This window comes from Doryrhamphus excisus, linkage group LG18 (assembly GCF_037039965.1).
Source record: "Doryrhamphus excisus strain RoL-2023G ecotype Guam linkage group LG18, RoL_Dexc_Guam_v1.1, whole genome shotgun sequence".
NCBI lineage: Eukaryota > Metazoa > Chordata > Actinopteri > Syngnathiformes > Syngnathidae > Doryrhamphus > Doryrhamphus excisus.
Window position 1 is genome coordinate 10,424,693 of NC_136374.1, and position 18,762 is coordinate 10,443,454.

The 18,762-nt window shown below is 39.6% G+C and overlaps 1 protein-coding gene across 6 annotated transcripts in view; it reads left to right on the top strand.

The window, feature by feature from the left end:
* The window catches only part of LOC131106570 (kazrin), a 79,955-nt gene that overhangs the window by 53,379 nt on the left and 7,814 nt on the right, over positions 1–18,762 (top strand). For 5 of the 6 annotated variants that reach the window (XM_078798424.1, XM_078798425.1, XM_058055755.2 and 2 more), the window contains one exon: positions 8,636–8,743. In XM_078798424.1, coding sequence (XP_078654550.1) covers positions 8,636–8,743 — 108 coding nt within the window. Of the gene's footprint in view, positions 1–8,635; positions 8,744–10,249; positions 10,485–18,762 lie in introns of those variants that run through there. The other variant, XM_058055762.2, reaches the window with a different exon arrangement.

Below are 18,762 nucleotides of genomic sequence, written 5' to 3' on the forward strand. Positions count from 1 at the left end.
AGCTGATTGATGAAGGGAAGTAGAGAAAGAGGAGGCTAAAGAGTGCTGTCACTCCTTGAGCTAATGAGACAACATCAGTCACTCAGTGGAGCACTAATCCAGGAAGCTATTGTCTGGGTGACAGGTGTCCACCTTCCTACTGTCTCCTGGTGTGTGTTGGTCCTGGTGTGACAGCAAAGTGACAGCAATTTATTAGCAATCTTGTCACTGACTGGCAACCGGCTGATGAATCCGCAAATTACGAGGATTGTAACTTAGGCCATAATCACTGTTCAGTATGTACTTCAGTTTTAAGGTCAGAGTTCAGTTCATTTTGTAAACATACAGTAAAGCATGGGTGTCCAAAGCTTTTCCACCAAGGGCCACATACTGAAAAATGAAAAGATGCAACTTTGATATTTTGTAAACAAACACATGCGGTAGATATGCTAAGAGGTGTCGTTTTTAATAGACATAGACTCCCTTTATTGTCATTGCACAAAAACACAGTAGTGAAATTGCCAACGAAATGTCGTTGCCTGGCTCCCATATAATAACAGACACAAAAGAAGATAAGTAATAATAAATAATAATAATAATAATATATAATAATAATAATAATGTGGAGAATAAATAGATAGAATAGACACCAAATATGAACAACATAATGTAAAGTGCAGCGTGAACAGTAAATTGCCCAAATAATTTAAATAATTTAAATAAATAATAATAATGTAATAATAATCTCGCCATCTCAGTGTTGTGATATCAGTGAAAATGCAGATTATTAGTACGAACTTCAGTCTTTGCTTCCCCCATTTTTGCCGTTTTTTTCAAAAATGTTCCAAATATTTCAACTAGGGTTGGCCGATATTTTATTATTATATTATTATTTATTATTATTATTATTATTGTTATTGTTATTGATTTTTTTTGTAGACTACTGAAATGTATATGGAATGTTCCAAAAAAAGGAACTATTCATTCTAAATTCATACCTTTTAACTTATATCACAAGGCTGAGACCGTTGTTAAAATACAGTATATGTCCACTTCTTAGCATAGCGACCTGTTGTTTTACAAATTATCAAAGTAGCCCTTTCATCCTTCAGTATTTGGCCCTGAGTGGAAAACGTTTGGACACCCCTGCTAAACAGTATGTCTGCCTGTGTCTCCTATAGTTGACTAATGCAATGGTGGAATTACACATTCACATTTTGCTGAATGACATGTTGTAAAATGACATCACTTTGCCATTTTACAAAAAAACCAAAACTCTTTCTTTAAACAAATCCCACAAACCTTTTAAAAGAGCTACAGTTAAATGCATGACCACGGGCAGTGTGCTGTGGCTTGTTTGTTGAGTGTATGAAACACAGCCACTAATTTATACTTCTTCACCAAGAGGATGTTAGATTACAAAACGCTTCGCCGTACAGTGGAAGTCATTCTTTCAATTTCCCCTAAAGAAGACTAAGTGATGATCTCCTTGCAGTGTAGTGAAAGAGCTGAGTCAGCAGGGAGACAATGACCTTAAAGATTTAGCGCTTATTGTCGCACTAGCTGGTGTGTGTGTGTGTGTGTGTGTGTGTGTGTAGCTTTACAAGGTCATTCAGTTTTATTTGTTGTAAGACAATTTGGCTCCAAGCAGTTCATCATGTCACTATACTATCATCATGTCACTAAGGCTGAATCCCAGTTCTCCCCCTTACCCCCTATCTTACCCCGTACCCTTAGGTTTTGCACGTTCACAAGAATCAAGTGTTGTCCCAAATCTCCTTAAAGGGGACCCATTATTATGCAAATTTTCAGCAATTTGTATTGAGCTGTGGACTTGACTTCCATAGAGTAGCTTAACACAATAACCCGTAAAAAAGCTTTCTAGATCTTCCAGAATCAGCACCTATTCCTGCAGTGTTTCCATGGATTTCTTGCTTTCCACCCAAACAGTCTGTTTAATTTACCCTACCCTCGGCCCTCCTTGCCTTCTCTACTGTGATTGGTGACACTCCCAAGTGCTCCCGAGGACTTCTGGATATGTAGGTCTGTTCTACGTCTGTAGAACTGTGTTAGAAAGAACCAAGTGTGCGGGACATTTGCATCACAAAAAGGCCTCCTGGAAAAAATGTGTAGGGAAAGTAATACAGACGATCGTGAGTTTTTATTTTTATCTTGATTTTAGTTGCAAAAAATTACATTGGGCCATGATGGAAGATGGTGGAATTACTGTTTAACATAGTTTTGTGTCATTTCTTACTAAATTCCTGTGCAAAAATATATACCCTTGAAGCCAGCTCATTTTCATGGCAGGTGAATGAATTTTTAATTCATTGCAGGAAAAGATGATCAAAGGCCTTTCCACCCGCGGTGCAAGAAATCATTTTAAGGAGATCGAAACTAAACAATTTTTGATTAACATGAACATATTTCTTTTGTCAGGTGTGCGAGAACACATTAATTTTTATTTTAGGTGTGTGAGACTTAGGAAAGGATCGGAACTTGTGTTAGAATTCTTAATTAATTCCTTAGTGGGTAAATTCACATATTAAATAGGAAATAGGAAAATATTTTATATTTTAGTAGTCTTTGTTTCTCTTTTAATTTATTATATATAATATATTACTGTAGATTTTTTTTTCTTCCATATTAATTTGTAATCCCCAAAGGGAAAAGTCGTAGTCTAAAAAAATGTAAAGGCAATTGACAAAATGATCATGTCCCTGTGAGCATTAATTAAAATAAACAAAAAATTGTAGCTTCCTCACTACAGCAGCACAAGATGGATGATTTCTAGTGTTTTGTTTTTGTTTTTTACTGTCGACACGCACGGTTTACTTGTATTTTTCATACCAGTGAAGCATGTTTCAATCTTTTTCATGTTGTGACATCAAAAAAAGTGGTACATTACTGATTCAGTTTGAACAGAATATGTGCAGGTTTCACCATCCTGCTCTAAGAGCAGCTAACAAGCTAGTTTTAGTTGTATTATTGATATGCACGTTCCTTCTAACGAGGCTTCACAGTGTAGCGTATCACATCATAAAAGATCTCAGCAGCCCTCCTCCTCATCCTGACTCCAAAGGGAGCGTTAGTGTTTCTCTGTATTCTGCAGCGTGATGAGTCCTTTTCTCACTGGAACCCTTCAATCTTTTATTACATTCTCATTCCCTCCCTTTAACTCCTTGAAACGTCTTCAGTGGAGCTTCAAAAGTTTGTTAGTGGATGCTGGTCAGCAGTTAGATACCCCAGTAGGAAGTCATGGAGATAAGATTAGTCCATTCCAGGGTCAAACTATCAAACTGCAATGCAGAAATGTTTATGGATTGTTCTAACCCAGGGGTGGGCAAACTTTTTGACTTGCGGGCCGCATTGATATGACAAAATTTACGGGGGGCAGACTTTATATTTTACACGTAACAGTCCACCTAGTATTATTGTATCTGTAAAATTGTCATGCAATCTGCTATTATTATTAATATTTTTATTATTTTATATTTATATTTAAATATTTAAAAAATAATAAAATATTATAATAATTACAATAAAATTAAAATAATAATTATTATATTATTATTATGTAAAATATGCAAGTATAACAATAATATTATATATAATTAATATAATAATTAGCATTAATATAATAATTATAATAATCATAATAGTTCTAATAATAATTATAATAATTATAATAATTATAATAATTATAATAATTATAATAATTATAATAATTATAATAATTATAATAATTATAATAATTATAATAATTATAATAATTATAATAATTATAATAATTATAATAATCTAATAATAATAATTATTATTATTATTATTATTATGTGCTTGTGTCCCTTTTTTCAGGAGCACTTTGTAAACAACAGACCATGTCAAAAAACAAAATTGATAAAACCATCAAAAGGTTGGCTCAGGCCATGATGCCAGGTTGTATGAGTATTGTGTTGAGTTTAAATGAAATACTTTGGAAAGATTGGGCGGGCCGTATTCAAACACTTGGCGGGCCGGATGTGGCCCCCGGGCCGTAGTTTGCCCACCCCTGTTCTAACCTCACCTCAAGTTTAAAAATAAGCTGTTATTTTTTTAGGTTAATGCAACAGTATTTTTTTCTTGATTTGATTGTCACCATGTTTCACTTAGCAGCCAGTACAGACACATGTGTAGCACTTTTATGACGTTGCATTTCCTGTTCTATGGTTATCGTCACGCTTCTCTCCCCTTGCTATGAAAAAACGAAAAGGACACACTTGTGAAAGTAATACTTAAGATGCTCATTAAGCTAACTCAGGAGTTAACTCAAGTCCAATTCAAAGTATGAAGGTCAAAGGTCACGATGACAGCCTACATATTTTCTACAACCATACCGAGTAATATATCATATCGAAGCACTTGATGAGGGTTTTCCATATTTGTTTTTTATTGTAGAAATCAGACTGTATGTGTTCATGCAATTACCTAAAAAAGCGATTTTTTTCTATGTCTAAAAGATGACACGCAACTAACTCTACCTCTTACTAAACTTCTAAATCCACACAAAAACAACTGTCCTGTACAATAATTTGGAATGTGTCCATTCCCAGGCTTGTGATCTCCCATTTTCCGGTCAAAACACTGAGTCGAGTCAGCTGCTACCATTTTTGCAGCTTTGGCAGCTTCTTTTTTCCATTTTTTTTCTAAGCTGGAGTTTTTCCAGAGGCAGCTTTTCCTGCTTAATCTTCCCTTGAAAATCCAGCCCTCATCTCACTGTTGTGGTCCAGCATGGCTCATGTGGGCTGGGGCCAGGGTGGCCATGACCAGCTGTGACCCGCAGCATTCACCAGATGATGTGGTATGTCATGTTCGGGTGTGCTTTCTCTTGCATATCGATTGCCTGTTGAGCAAACTGTGTAATTTTTTGGAAATTCACCGTTGCTCTTTTGACATGGTTTTAATGATATGGAAATGAAGCGGCGTTAGTGAAATAACAGCTCATGTTGGATTAAGTCGTGTTGCTAATTCTCCACATTTATTATGAAGGACGTGCTTTATCATCAGCTGAGCTAGAATGATAATGGCTCCAAAGCCTACATCTACTCTGCCAGTGTGATGGATGATGTATTTGTTTATTCTTTATCATTCTGCACACACAATGTTACAATTCACTGCAGTGGGGAAAAAAAAACATGTTGGCTTCTCTGGTCATTTTCATGCTATGTATATACGTATGTTAGTATCTGCTTGGGCAAAACATGCACATAATTCAGATTTCATTCATTGTATTGGTTATATTTTACTGAGCAGCCAGAACCGTTCTTATGTTGCAATACATTAAATTTATGATTCATTCTAGTCCATTATTATTCATTCATTCATTCATTCATTCATTTTCTACCGCTTATTCTCACAAGGGTCGCGGGGGTGCTGGAGCCTATCCCAGCTGTCTTCGGGCGAGAGGCGGTGTACATCCTGGACTGGCCGCCTGCCAATCACAGGGCACATATAGACAAACAACCATTCACACTCACATTCATACCTATGGACAATTTGGATAATAATAATGATAATAATGATAATAATAATAATAATAATAATAATAATAATAATGACGATAATAATAATAATAATTGTTATTATTATTATTATTATTATTAATAATAATAATAATAATAATAATAATTGTTATTATTATTATTATTAATAATATATTAATATATATATAATATTATTATTATATTATTTTATCATTATTGTTATTGTTATTATTATTATTATTATTATTATTATTGCTGTTGCTGTCATTGTTATTATTAAATAATATTTCTGATTTTTTTTTATAATTGTATATACATTTTGTTTTGTTTTTTATTTATATATACTAGGGTTGGACAATATTTGTTTATGTACCAATATACCAGTATAGAGTCTGTAATTATAATAAAATATGCATTAATTAGTATTTCATATGTATTATTTAGGCTGGTGACGAGTCCAGGGTGTACCCCGCCTCTTGCCCAAAGACAGTTGGGATAGGCTCCAGCACCCTTGCGACCCTCGTGAGGATAAGCGGTAGAAAATGAATGAATGCATGAATGTATTATTTATAAAAATATTTTTTATTTTATTTGATTTGTATTTTTAAAGTATATATTTTTTATTATATTTGATTTGTTCCTTAGTTTCCGACATTATTAGTATCATCTTTGCATTCTGGAACGGTTCACACCAACAAGCTTTTATGTGGGAAACTCAATGAGAATGCAAGGTGTTGAAACCAATGAGGCGCTTGAGTGCAGACACTAATGAACAAAGCAGACTCTCATCCTCCTTCTCAAATCGTTCATTGTGAGCGGGAAGCATCATCACCCTCATCTTCCTCCCCTGTGGAGTAATGGATGTGTCCCTGAGGGGGCTTTTTGTCTCCACGGGTCCTGATGTGGGTCCTTGCAGCATCCTAATGTGATGTAATGGCAGTGTTGATTGATTGTGAGCACACGTTCACAAGACTTGTAGAGATTTTTTAGAAAAAAAGAACTTTTCCAGCTCCAGGGAGGTAAAAATGCCCCCCCACCCCTTTGATTTAAGTGTATTTTGGGTGGTATAAAGAAAAATATGGCACACAGCCTCAATTTCAATGTGTCCCCCAGGAGAAATGAGAAAGTCACTTTGTTGGTGTGTGAAAAAAAAAGTATTCTGTGTGAGTATTTCACCTCAGTACTGCACACATGATCTGACACTTTTATCGCCACTTTTTTTGCTCCAATAGCCTGATTTGGTGGTTCTCTCTCCTTTATAAAGGAGATTTAGAGTCAGAGATGCTGCGGAGAAGGAAAAGTGAGTGAGCTCTCTGTGGAATGTTAGAACCTGACGCTTTTTGATTAGCTGCACACAAACACAAAGCTAATCACTGATCAAAATCCAATTATCTGAAAAATGCGTCATTTACTTCTTATTTGATATTGCGTGGAGATGTTTACAACAACCATCCATCCATTTTCTATGCCGCATTATCCTCATTAGGGCCATGAGGCTCTGCTGGAGCCTATCCCAGCTGACTGGTCGCCAGCCAATCAATCATAGGGAAATGTTTACAGCATTCATTCATTCATTTTCTACTGCTTATCCTCACAAGGGTGTGCTGGAGCCTATCCCAGCTGTCTTCGGGGCGGGAGGCGGGGTACACCCTGGACTGGTGGCCAGCCAATCACAGGGCACATATAGACAAACAACCATTCCCATTCGTGAGGATAAGCGGTAGAAAATGAATGAATGAAGGTTTCTGATATAAGTAGCAAAAGATTTCCACTTCCTGGTCTTCCCGTCCTGCAGTCTTTCTGTATTATATTGTGAATGCCACTGAATGTAGAAAAATGGGGTTTTATAGTTCCAGTCGCGGTACTTCCTGTCGAGGAGGCCCTTGTAATGTGGTAGTGATGTCAAATGTTATTGAATGTAATACTTCCAACTGCGTCATTTTTTTTTTGTTCAAGAGATTTTACGTGTTGTCATGCTCTTGTGATATTTAATATTCATCCAGATCCATCATATCTTAGACAGCAGGCACTCTGGCCTCTTCTGGTCCTCCATTTAGCTTGATATATATTTTGCAGTTGGCGCTCTAAGTGCCTTTAATCTTTCTCTGCTTCCTGAAGTTACTGTTCTGATATATAACAGTGGTTCATCTGGTCTCTAAATGTTTATAATCATATTGCTTGAGGGACAGTAAACATGGCAAAATATATTGTCTTGTGAACCGGTTGATAAAAATGTCATATATTTACTATATTTGTACTTCTATCATGTTAAAATCTCGCCCCGTCTTATTCTCGTTGACCCAAGCTTGTGTACTGTCTCGTCAACTGAGTGTCTCGGTACACCACGAGAAATAAGATATCTTTTTATTAGAAACAAAACACAACAATATAAGAATGCAGTTGTAAGAATTGCATGAAAGTGATGAATTACAGAAGTAGAGATGTATGTACAATATTTAGTAATTAAAGTAAAAAATATTAAAGTCATTTGTATTCAATTTTGTATGATTTGAAGTATTTCCAAAGGTAAGGACAAAATGTTATGAGAATAAAACAATAGTTGTACGAGAAAAAAAATACACTAAAAATAAAGTTGTTAGCGCGCAGGGTCCTTGGTTCGATTCCCCGCTTGGGCATTTCTGTGTGGAATTTCCATGTTCTCCCTGTGCATGCGTGGGTTATAGGTATGAATGTGAGTGTGAATGGTTGTTTGTCTATATGTGCCCTGTGATTGGCTGGCGACCAGTCCAGGGTGTACCCTGCCTCTCGCCCGAAGACAGCTGGGATAGGCTCCAGCACCCCCGCGACCCTTGTGAGAATAAGCGGTAGAAAATGAATGAATGAATGAATGAATAATAATGGACTAGAATGAATCATAAATTTAATGTATTGACCCCATGACCCTTGTGAGGATAAGCGGTACAGAAAATGAATGGATGGATGGAACAGGTCTGTGACCATATTGGAATCTGAACGAACACCTTTTATGGTGTTACATACAAGTATATGGAGTATAATGAAAAATAGCATGAGGCCTTTTGTGGGGCCCTTCGGGGCCTGGTGGTCTACTTCTTGAACGGTTGTGCTAAGCATTTTTGATAGCCACCTCTAAAGTCAGCAACTTCCCCTTTCAGATCCCTCAGTGCATCACAGACAGAAGACAGTGATGACAGACATGTGCTACCCTGCAGAGATATCCAGCTTGATGGACTTCGGCTCTACTGACTGCTCGCTGGGCAAAGGTACGTCGCTGCTGGGGGAGAGAGAGGCGTTACCATGGTGACGGCAGCTACTGTGTGCAGGGATTTATCACGGTACTTAAAGGAGACGACAGTTACATCAGGAGCAAATGTGTCTTCAAAGGTGTTTTCGGCTGTCCACCTCAGAGAGAAGAGAATAGTAGAGCTTTGAATAAGGTTATTGCTTGCTTTTATATGAATACAGCCAATTGCACTGGAGTTACATCAGTGAAAGTGCTTATTTTCTGGAGATTATAAAAAATGACACATTTTGCAGCAAAGCTTGTGTGCGGTGACAGTCTACATACTCTACAAAGGTTATTGATCGCACATTTGTTGTAGCATAATCAATAAGCCTTTGTGTCCATTGTCTCCATTGTTGTCCTGGATAGTCCTGATGCACTATAATAATACTGTACGCCTATATGACAGGAATAGAGTCATATATATACACGTATATTTTTTTTTGATAAAATTTTGAGGTTATTCAGATAAAACCGCGACAAACTCAAAATGTCCAAATGCAATGACAAAAATTGTAAATGTACAATATAAGATTTTTTTTTTTAATTGTAACAATTTTATGAGAATAAACTCAAAATTATATGAGGAAAAGTGAAAGTGCCATGAGAACAAAGTAGAATGAAAGAATGTTGGTTAGCGTGTTGGCCACACAGTCAGGACATCTGGAAGATATGGGTTTGTATCTTCGGGCATCTCTGTGTGGAGTTTGCTATGTTCACATTTCCTCCGGGTACTCTGGCTTCCTTCGAAATTCCAAAAACTTCCATGTTAGCTTCATTGGGGCTTTGAATTGTGCGTAGGTATGAATGTGAGTGTGAATGGTTATATGGTAATGGTTTATATGTGCCCTGTGATTGGCTGGTGACCAGTCCAGGGTGTACCCCGCCTCTTGCCAAAAGTCAGCTGGGATAGGCTCCAGCATACATATAATTAATAAAGACAAGTAGCATAAAAAAAATGAATTAATATTTGTTGGCTGCACGGCGGACGAGTGGTTAGCGCGCAGACCCCACAGCTAAGAGACCAGGGTTTAATTCCAGGAGTTTGCATGTTCTCCCCGTGCATGCGTGGGTTTTCTCCGGGTACTCCGGTTTCCTCCCACATTCCAAAAACATGCTAGGTTAATTAGCGACTCCAAATTGTCCATATTTATGAATGTGAGTGTGAATGGTTGTTTGTCTATATGTGCCCTGTGATTGGTTGGCGACCAGTCTAGGGTGTACCCCACCTCTCCCAAAGACAGCTGGGATAGGCTCCAGCACTCTCCGCGACCCTTGTGAGGATAAGCTGTAGAAAATGAATGAATGAATATTTGTAGATGATATTAGAAGGCTGCAGTCTGTTGTTGTCCATCAGGGGGTGTAAGCGTTCTTCTGACTCACCTGTCTTGTTGTCCACACCTGAGGCAAATACACTTCACCCTCCCCCTCCCGGTCCTCTGGGTGTGTCCTTTCAAACAACAAGAGTGTCTTTCTCAGGGGACAACTACTTCCTGGTTAGCTTGTCTTTCCAGGGGCGGGGCCTCTGTGGTGTTCACACTCATACAGGTGCTTGTGCCGTGTTGTGTTGAACGCGCCGGCCGGTGTGTGCATGTGTGTGGTTTTATTTGTTTTTGCTTTCCACCTGCTATGAGAGCTCACACCAGATCTGACAGTGGAGCCGAGCCGAGCCAAGGCCCACGAGGCCATGAGGCCATCTGACAGGGAGGAAAGGAAGGCTGGTGAGTGACGTATGCACACAAGGTCCAGAAAGACGCTTGTGAGTGCGTGTGTGTGTGTGTTGGCGGGACTTTGGCGGTCATAAAAGCCAAGCTGAGAGTCGAGCATATTCAAGTTCAATGGCTCCATTAGATTCCAGGTGTAACTGCATTCATTTTGTATGTAATGTCTATTGATGAAGTTATATGATAGTGTAACTTCAACAATGATGACATCATCACACAATGTGATTCTATATGATGATTGAAAATCATTATAATTGTTTTATTTGGGGTCCGCTGGGTCTATTAATATTTAGCTTTTAATCTTAAACTGAACCTCATTCAAATATTTTGTATATATATTTTAAATCAAATATTTACATAAATACTGTGTATATTGTATAACTATTGTACCTGGCACCCTTAGTTGCAAGTCTATGATCAAATCTGCAGTCTTATCATCAGACTTGCGTCCACATGTTTTACACAAACGGTTGAAGAGAAGGGCAGAGCTGTCAACTGGATGCCAGACAGACCTGGCAGGTCCAAGCGTAAAGTGAGGGTGTGCTGGGAACGTTTGGCAGGGTCTCTTCGTTCGTTCTTTGGTGGAGAGGATATTGAGTCCGAATTGGCCGTATTACATGCCTGTGGTTGCAAGGTGGTTGGTATCAGTTGTGTCCCGATGGTGGACACAACTGGGGGGCCATCAAGCTGAAGAAGAGGTTCCCATCTAGCGCCTTAGAAAGCGGATGTAGTACCCTGTTCACACTGTATACGGTGTGGACCTCAACTGATGACATAATCGGGTGCTGGGAGGAATACTTTTGAGTTCTAAATCCCACTGACATACCTTCCGTAGAGGAAGAGCGGAGTTTGAGGACACGAACAGGTAGTCTTAAAACCCTCAGAACTCTACAGGTCGATGAGTTTTGAATTTTAATTAATCAAGGCTTTGGATGTTGTGTGTCTTGTTCAACATTGTTCAACATTGTGTGGACGTCTGGGACAGTACCTCAGGATTTGAACAGGTGCAGGAGCTGCACTTTTACAAAAATAGCACACCTGATAAAGTTAACAAAAACACAATGATGCAGTCAATATGTGGTAGAATAGCGTGAACCCTTCACAGATCATAATGACACAAAATAATTGCATCACTAAATAAAGTTCTAAATTAAAACACAAAATTCTGGAGCCATATGGGTGCCCACCTCTTACAAGGAGTTCACCAACAAAAGACACGTAGAAAGGCATGGCCTAAACCTACGTAAGAGCCTATGTAAGTCACATTAATTGGGGCAAATGACAGATGTTGCACATACAGTATTGACGTAACATAACATGAATGCGTCCATCCATTCATTTTTTATACTACTTTTCTACATTAGGGTCTCGGGGGCATGCTGGAGCCTATTCCAGCTGATTTTGGGTGAGAGGCGGCGTACACCCTGGACTGGTCGCCAGCCAATCACAGGGCACATATAGACAAATTTGGAGTCTCCAATTAACCTAACATGAACACCTTTCAGGTATTATTTAAACATATTTTGTGTCTGATTATATAACAACAATAACATACAGTATACTGGAATACCAGGACTTCATTGACCCTGTTACATCAGGAAATCTTAGTCAGAGGTTCTCAAGGGTAGTATCTTGGGTTCTTTTTCATGAGTGAGAGAAAGCTGAAGCCAAAGTTCTCATCCGGGAGGAGCTCAGAGTAGAACCGCTGCTCCTTCAGATCGAGAGGAGCCAGTTAAGGTGGCTGCCCCCCGGTGAGTAGTTCCGTGCATCCCCATGTCGGACATGCTGGAGGGATTATGTCCCAAAGCCAGGGAACTGGAAGGGGTGCCTGAAGGTTGGGAAGTCTGGGTTTTCCTAGTGAGACTGCTGCCCCCACAAACTAGATCTGTATAGGCAGAAAAAAGTGGACTCCTATAGAGCAGCTACACATGATAACCTGTACAGAAAGCTTTCTAGAGCTTCCAGAATCTTCACCTATTACAGATTTTTGGTTTTCCACAGTGATTTGTTTTAATTTATTCCACCCACGGCCTGCCTCCGGGCACGCGCACTCCATTGTGATTGGTCACACTCCTGAGGACTTCCGGACTACTGCCGAAACCCACTTTCTAATTTTGAATAAACCATTTGGAGAGCTGCTTGAAAAGTGGTTAGGAGCTACTAGTAGCTCATGAGGTACTGGCTGTATTGGTAACATAGTAGGTCGTTTATTGAGTGCAGACAACATTGGCACAACATCGGTAGTGGAACTGTGGTCTTTACACATTTTTTTCAGGACTACTCATGTTTAAAAAAAAGTCAGGTAGATCCACAGACTCTATTCGCAGCTCCAGACAGTGCTTGTAATTTGCATGCATGCAGGTAAGACGCTCTCATATTCATACACAAAACAAACACAGTTAGGACACTGATAAATGGTTACTCACAGCTTGTGCTTCTGACTCTTCAATATGACCAAGTAATGTTGGAAAGGCATCGGACAATATATCAGACAGATGCATTGTTGTTGTCGAAGTCACATTCAAAGCCGACCCGGATTGGACATGTTCTATGGACAGCGTGCTTATCTGGTAATCTTGCACAGCAGAATGTAAGCATGGCCGTGGCGGTATGTAGAATAGGAGATAGGAGCAGGCATAAGCATGCTCGCATAGTTTGATCACATGCTTTGCTTTAATACACAATAAGCGGCAGATGTGGTCGCATATATATATATATAGATAAATTATGGATTATTAAGCATGCTTTTAGTGGGCTTTTGTTCAGATGTAATGCTTTGTTTCCTACTTGTGTGTATAATAAGATGAGTTGCCTGTTGGAGGCTTCTTACATTAAAGCAGCTCTTTCTGTTGTTTTTATTTATTTTTGTAAGAGAGTACTAAATGCTATCAGAAGTAGCTAAATATAACTCTACTCAGCATTCAGTGTATGCCTGCATAAATCCTCCAAATTGTCTTTCAGGCGCAGATATATTTAATAGCATTCCTGTTGCATCAACAACGTGAATGAAGTGATAGTGATACTGCTGCTCTTGCCTTGACAGTTTTATGAGATTTATATCTGTTGTCCGGGGGGCCGGTGTGGGGGTTCTCACGGTCCCCAATGGTGCGTCCTTGGCAACGGGCCCAGCACGCACATGATAAACATGTGAATCAATTACAGCTATCTGCACTCAGTATCCTCGTATTGACCTCGGTGGTAACGCAAAAGCCACAGGCAATTCATTAGTGCTAACTGTAAATAAGCGCACACAGATCCATTGCAGGATTGAGTTGCTTTGAAAAATGCCCAAATTAACCAGAAGCTCAGGTTTGATAGCCACTGTCACAGAGGTATTCATTTAATTACGTATTTATATTGTGCTTGTTATGCTTGCTGCATTGATTCATAATGAGAGGTGTTTGTAATATTGTATCGTTCTTTCATGTTTGAAAAGGCACAATTTTTTGTATTCTTGTATTTTTAATTTTTTTGAGTCTTGTATTAGATTGTACAGCTTCGTATTGAGTCTTTGACTTAATATTTAGATTTTTATGACATTGTGCCCTTTCTAAAACAGTTTAGCGCACCCTTAACTACAGAGCGTGCTTGTCATATATAGGATCTTTGCCTAGCGGTTTTGCAGCAAACTTTTAAAAACAGAAGTAATTTTTTTTTTTACTGTATATTTTGCAATACAAAAACAGCAGTGCGTTCTTGCCTTTGAGAGGGTGCTCTTCTGTCTCTTCTGTCTCTTCTGTCTTAAATACAGTGTTTATTGTATGTTCATAAAAACGTACAGGCTTCATAGACACTTTTATTCACACTTTAAAGAGTTCATTCATTCATTTTCTACCGCTTTTCCTCACGAGGGGTGCTGGAGCCTATCCCAGCTGTTTTCGGGCGAAAGGCGGGGACTGGTCTGGACTGGTTGCCAGCCAATCACAGGGCACATATAGACAAACAACCATTCACACTCACATTCATACCTATGGACAATTTGGAGTCATCAATTAACCTAGCATGTTTTTGGAATGTGGGAGGAAACCGGAGTACCCGGAGAAAACCCACGCATGCACGGAGAGAACATGCAAACTCCACACAGAGATGGGTGGAAGGGTGGAGGGTGGAATCGAACCCTGGTCTCCTAGCTGTGAGGTCTGCGCGCTAACCACTCGCCCGCCGTGCCGCACTTTAAAGAGTTATACGTCTTGAAAATCTGTTGTGATCAAAACAGCAGTACTTACTGTAAACGGTCCTACAGATGAATTGTAATTTTGGACTTTTACTACATATTCTAAACATGTTGCAGTATTATGCAGTATAATGTTGCTATTTGATTTGTGCACTTTAATTCAAGAAAGTGTAAAGCCACTGGATTGAGATTTGTATCACATTTTTCTTTTTTTAACTCATCCTCTTTCGGAATTTATATTCTGGGTACAATTTACTTTTACTTCAGTAGATTTGTAAACCTGCATTGGAGTACAGTTTCAGGAAAGTAACATACTTTAGTACTTTGTCCACCACTGGTGTTAAGGGGAGCCCATTAGTCCTGCCTCCACTTTCTGCTTATTTGTCTATAATAGTCCTTTTTACTTTGTATTTATTTTCAAATACAGGTTGTTAACAAGCTTGCAGTCCCTCAGGTGCGTGTGTGTGTGCGTGCGTGCGTGCGTGTGTGTGTGTGTGTGGAGTCAACATAGTAACCGGCATTGCAGCTACACGCTTATATAACAAACAAAATGAATATTTTTTTTACAAGTTAGCAGCGTCCTAGTCCTGAATGTGTTTTCTTATCAATGCAGTTTAAAGCCTTGGTTTGGTTTTGTTTGATGAAGCTGCTTTCTTATCAGCTAATTGCCTGCATTAGTCGGTTTCCAGCTTTCTTCACCGAAGCAGAACATTTGGCTTATTGCTTTGATGCCATTTGGTTCAACACTGCTTCAAGGCGTCTCCATATGTTGGCAGGTTATTTGTTCTTAACCACGTAGTAATTGACAGGAAACTTTCTATGTTTCGATGGTGCTACTGGAAGAAGTAGCATTTTTGCCATTTCAAACAGACTAAAACAGTGAGTGACACACTTACTTACCACAGCAGGCTGCATATTTTGCAGTATGTTCCTAAAAACAGCAGAATATTATAGCTATCTAATTTGTGTAAAAGTGAAACAGGAACAACATCAAATTCATTCAATTTCTACTGCTTATCCTCATGAGGGTTGCAGGGGGTGCTGGAGCCTATCCCAGCTGTTTTCTGACGAGAGGCGGGGTACACCCTGGACTGGTTGCCAGCCAATCACAGAGCACATATAGACAAACAACCATTCACTCTCAAATTCATACCTATGGACAATTTGGAGTCGCCAATTAACCCGGAGAAAACCCACGCATGCACAGGAAACCCACGCATGCACGGGGAGAACGTGCAAACTCCACACAGAGATGACCGAGGGTGGGATTGAACCCTGGTCTCCTAGCTGTGAGGTCTGCACGCTAACCACTTGACCGCCGTGCAGCCTGTTTCAAATGTGAAAATTGTAAATAGTTAATGGTGTTATATTTTAAAATAGGTAGTTATTTTGATGTAAAAAAACTGTACAAACTCCACACTCAGGGTGGGCTTGAACTCGGGTCTCCTAGCTGTGAGGTCTGCGCGCTAACCACTCGGCCGCCGTGCAGCCCAACATCAAATTAAAAGCACTAAATGAATACAGACCCCACCCCCACTATCCACCAGTATGAGCCTGGACTTTGTTTTTCAGAGACAAGATTATTACTCTGCTGTTTGATGTGTGTGGTAAATGGCAGTGGGCTGGCATGAATTAACTCGAGGTTGTCAATCTGATTTTTGTTGAGTAGATTTTTTTATTTCTATTGGTACTTTCCCGCTTGACGGCTTTCATTACAGACTGTTTATTTGGGTTTTTTTTTTGACTGGACTGGAACCTTGTCTGGCTTTTAGGGTCCTTATACCTGACTGTCAGAAATGGAACAATTGGAAACAGATCTCGTGTAGTCTCATGCATGCTGCCCACAAGGCACACAGGAAGAAAATTAGCATCTCCACCATTCTCCGGTCCATCTTCACCAACGTGGGTTAGCACCTCAGCCCAGCGAGACAGCCCCACATGCTAACATCATAGTTGTACCCTGACAATAGCTGTTGCCCTCTTCTCACTCCTCAAAGGAACCCATTATTCCTCACCCAACAAGGTATGCACACAACTGCCCAAAATCCCAAATCCACCATTGTTAACCACTCATCTACCGGAACTGCAGAGCATTTATAGTCAGGCTGCTGTCTGAGAGAGTGTCTGATTGGGCACTAGCTGTTTTGGAGAGCCAACCAGAGCCACATGACACTTTATCAGACTTTTTATTAGAGTTCTGTAGGGTGTTTAATCGCCCCGTCCCCAGTTCTGCACCGAGACAAGGCTTCCATAGCAGACCGCTCTATCAACTTCTGCATTCTGGCAGCTGATAGTGGCTGGAACACAAAAGCCCTCTGTAGTATATTTCAAGCCAGGATGAACCCTAACAGGAAGGAGGAACTCGCAATGAGGAAACTGTGTCACTTGAGGAGCTACGCCATTAAGTTGGAGTCGCCAGTGCGACTTCAACTGCAAGGTCAGCATGGGTGGGGAACTGGAAAGACATTAGTGGTCTTAGATTATTGTTTTTTGGATTCTGACTTTTTTGGCTTGCAAGTAATTCGTTCATTCGTTCCCACTAAACCGAAACCCTAAGTGTATCCGGTAACCATTTTGAAAGGCTAAGATGTTTTTCAAGTTCCGTCATGGTCTGCACCTCTTGTCCTAGGCATTACTTGGCTAAAAGTACACAGTCCTTGTATAAATGCCCTGTTCACACATCACCACCTGAACACATTGACCTTTCTCAAGTTCCCAGAGAACATCATGGCATTAAACAGGTATTCAGCAAGAACAGAGCCTTAGAGCTTCCGCCCCAATGGCCGTACAACTAAGTTACCAACCTCCCGACTGTTTAACATTTCCAATTTGTCCTTCCTCCCCACTATTAGGCACTTTTTTTCTTTGTCGATAAAAAGAAGTGTTCGTTAAGAACTTGCATTGATTACCTTGATCTCAGTGACATAACGCTGTAGTTTATGTCCAAATTGGACCTTCGTAAGGCATACCAAAGCAGATGAGTGGAAGTCTGCTTTTAACACCCCTATGGGGCATTTTGAGAATCTAGATTTGTCTTTGGGCCTCACTAACGCCTCCGCAGTGTTTCACATTTTGATGAATAACGTGTCACATGATATGTGAGGTCGTTTTGTACTTAAACAACATTCAGATTTCCCCCTCTTGTCTTCACGAACGTAGGCAGCATGAATGGTGCTTAGTGACTTTGTGATATTTGTTAGGCCAAGAAATATGCTTTTCACTTCAATTCTTTTCTAGAGTTCATTGTGGAGGAAGGACAACAACAGGCTGATCTGGGCTAAGATACAGGCCGTGGTTGATTGCCCGACTCTTATAGTATATCAAGAAAGAATCGGCAGGGTTTGTGGGCTTCGGGAATTTCTACCGTAGATTTATGTTATCTGTTTGGCCTTTTGTAACAGAAACAGCAGAACTCTTTGAGTATAGTTTTTGCAGTACTTCCTTACCAAAAGGCGAACATTTGTGTCATATAGAGAATCTGTGACGAGCAATGTTGCAGTACAAAACATCAAAGCACTCCTCTTATATAGAGGATCTTTGATTGACTTTTTTGCAGCAGCCAGCAAAAGGAAGTATGGCGGTAGTGCTCCCTCATGTTTACAGATCGTTGTTCAAACTGACAAAAGGAGACTAATCCCAGCGATTAGAACTGCTTCCCGCTGTGGAGAGCTTGTAAGGCGTCTCAGTGAAAGCTATCACCGGATGAAACACTTTTTTTTTTTTTTTTTTTATCGCTGTTAGAATTTGAATAGTAACATTTTGTTTCATACAGGCTGAAGCCGTAAAACCAGCCCGGGCAGCCCCCCCCCCCCCCCCCCCCTCTCTTGGAAGCAGCTGCTGCTCAAGGCGCTGTTGGTCGTTGAAGCTAAGCCTCCATTGTCCAATAACACTGATTGGAATATTGATAGCAAGAATAACAAATCACCTAATGGTAGAATATCTCCTCTATATGGGCCACAAAGTAAACATTATGTTACATTTCATTTGTTTAAGAGCCTTTTCATGTACACTTGGCTGCAAAATGTCCATATGTGACTGAATGAGGTCCAAAATCAAGTACAGTTTTATAAACAATATGCAGTTTTTAACAGTGCTTCTCCT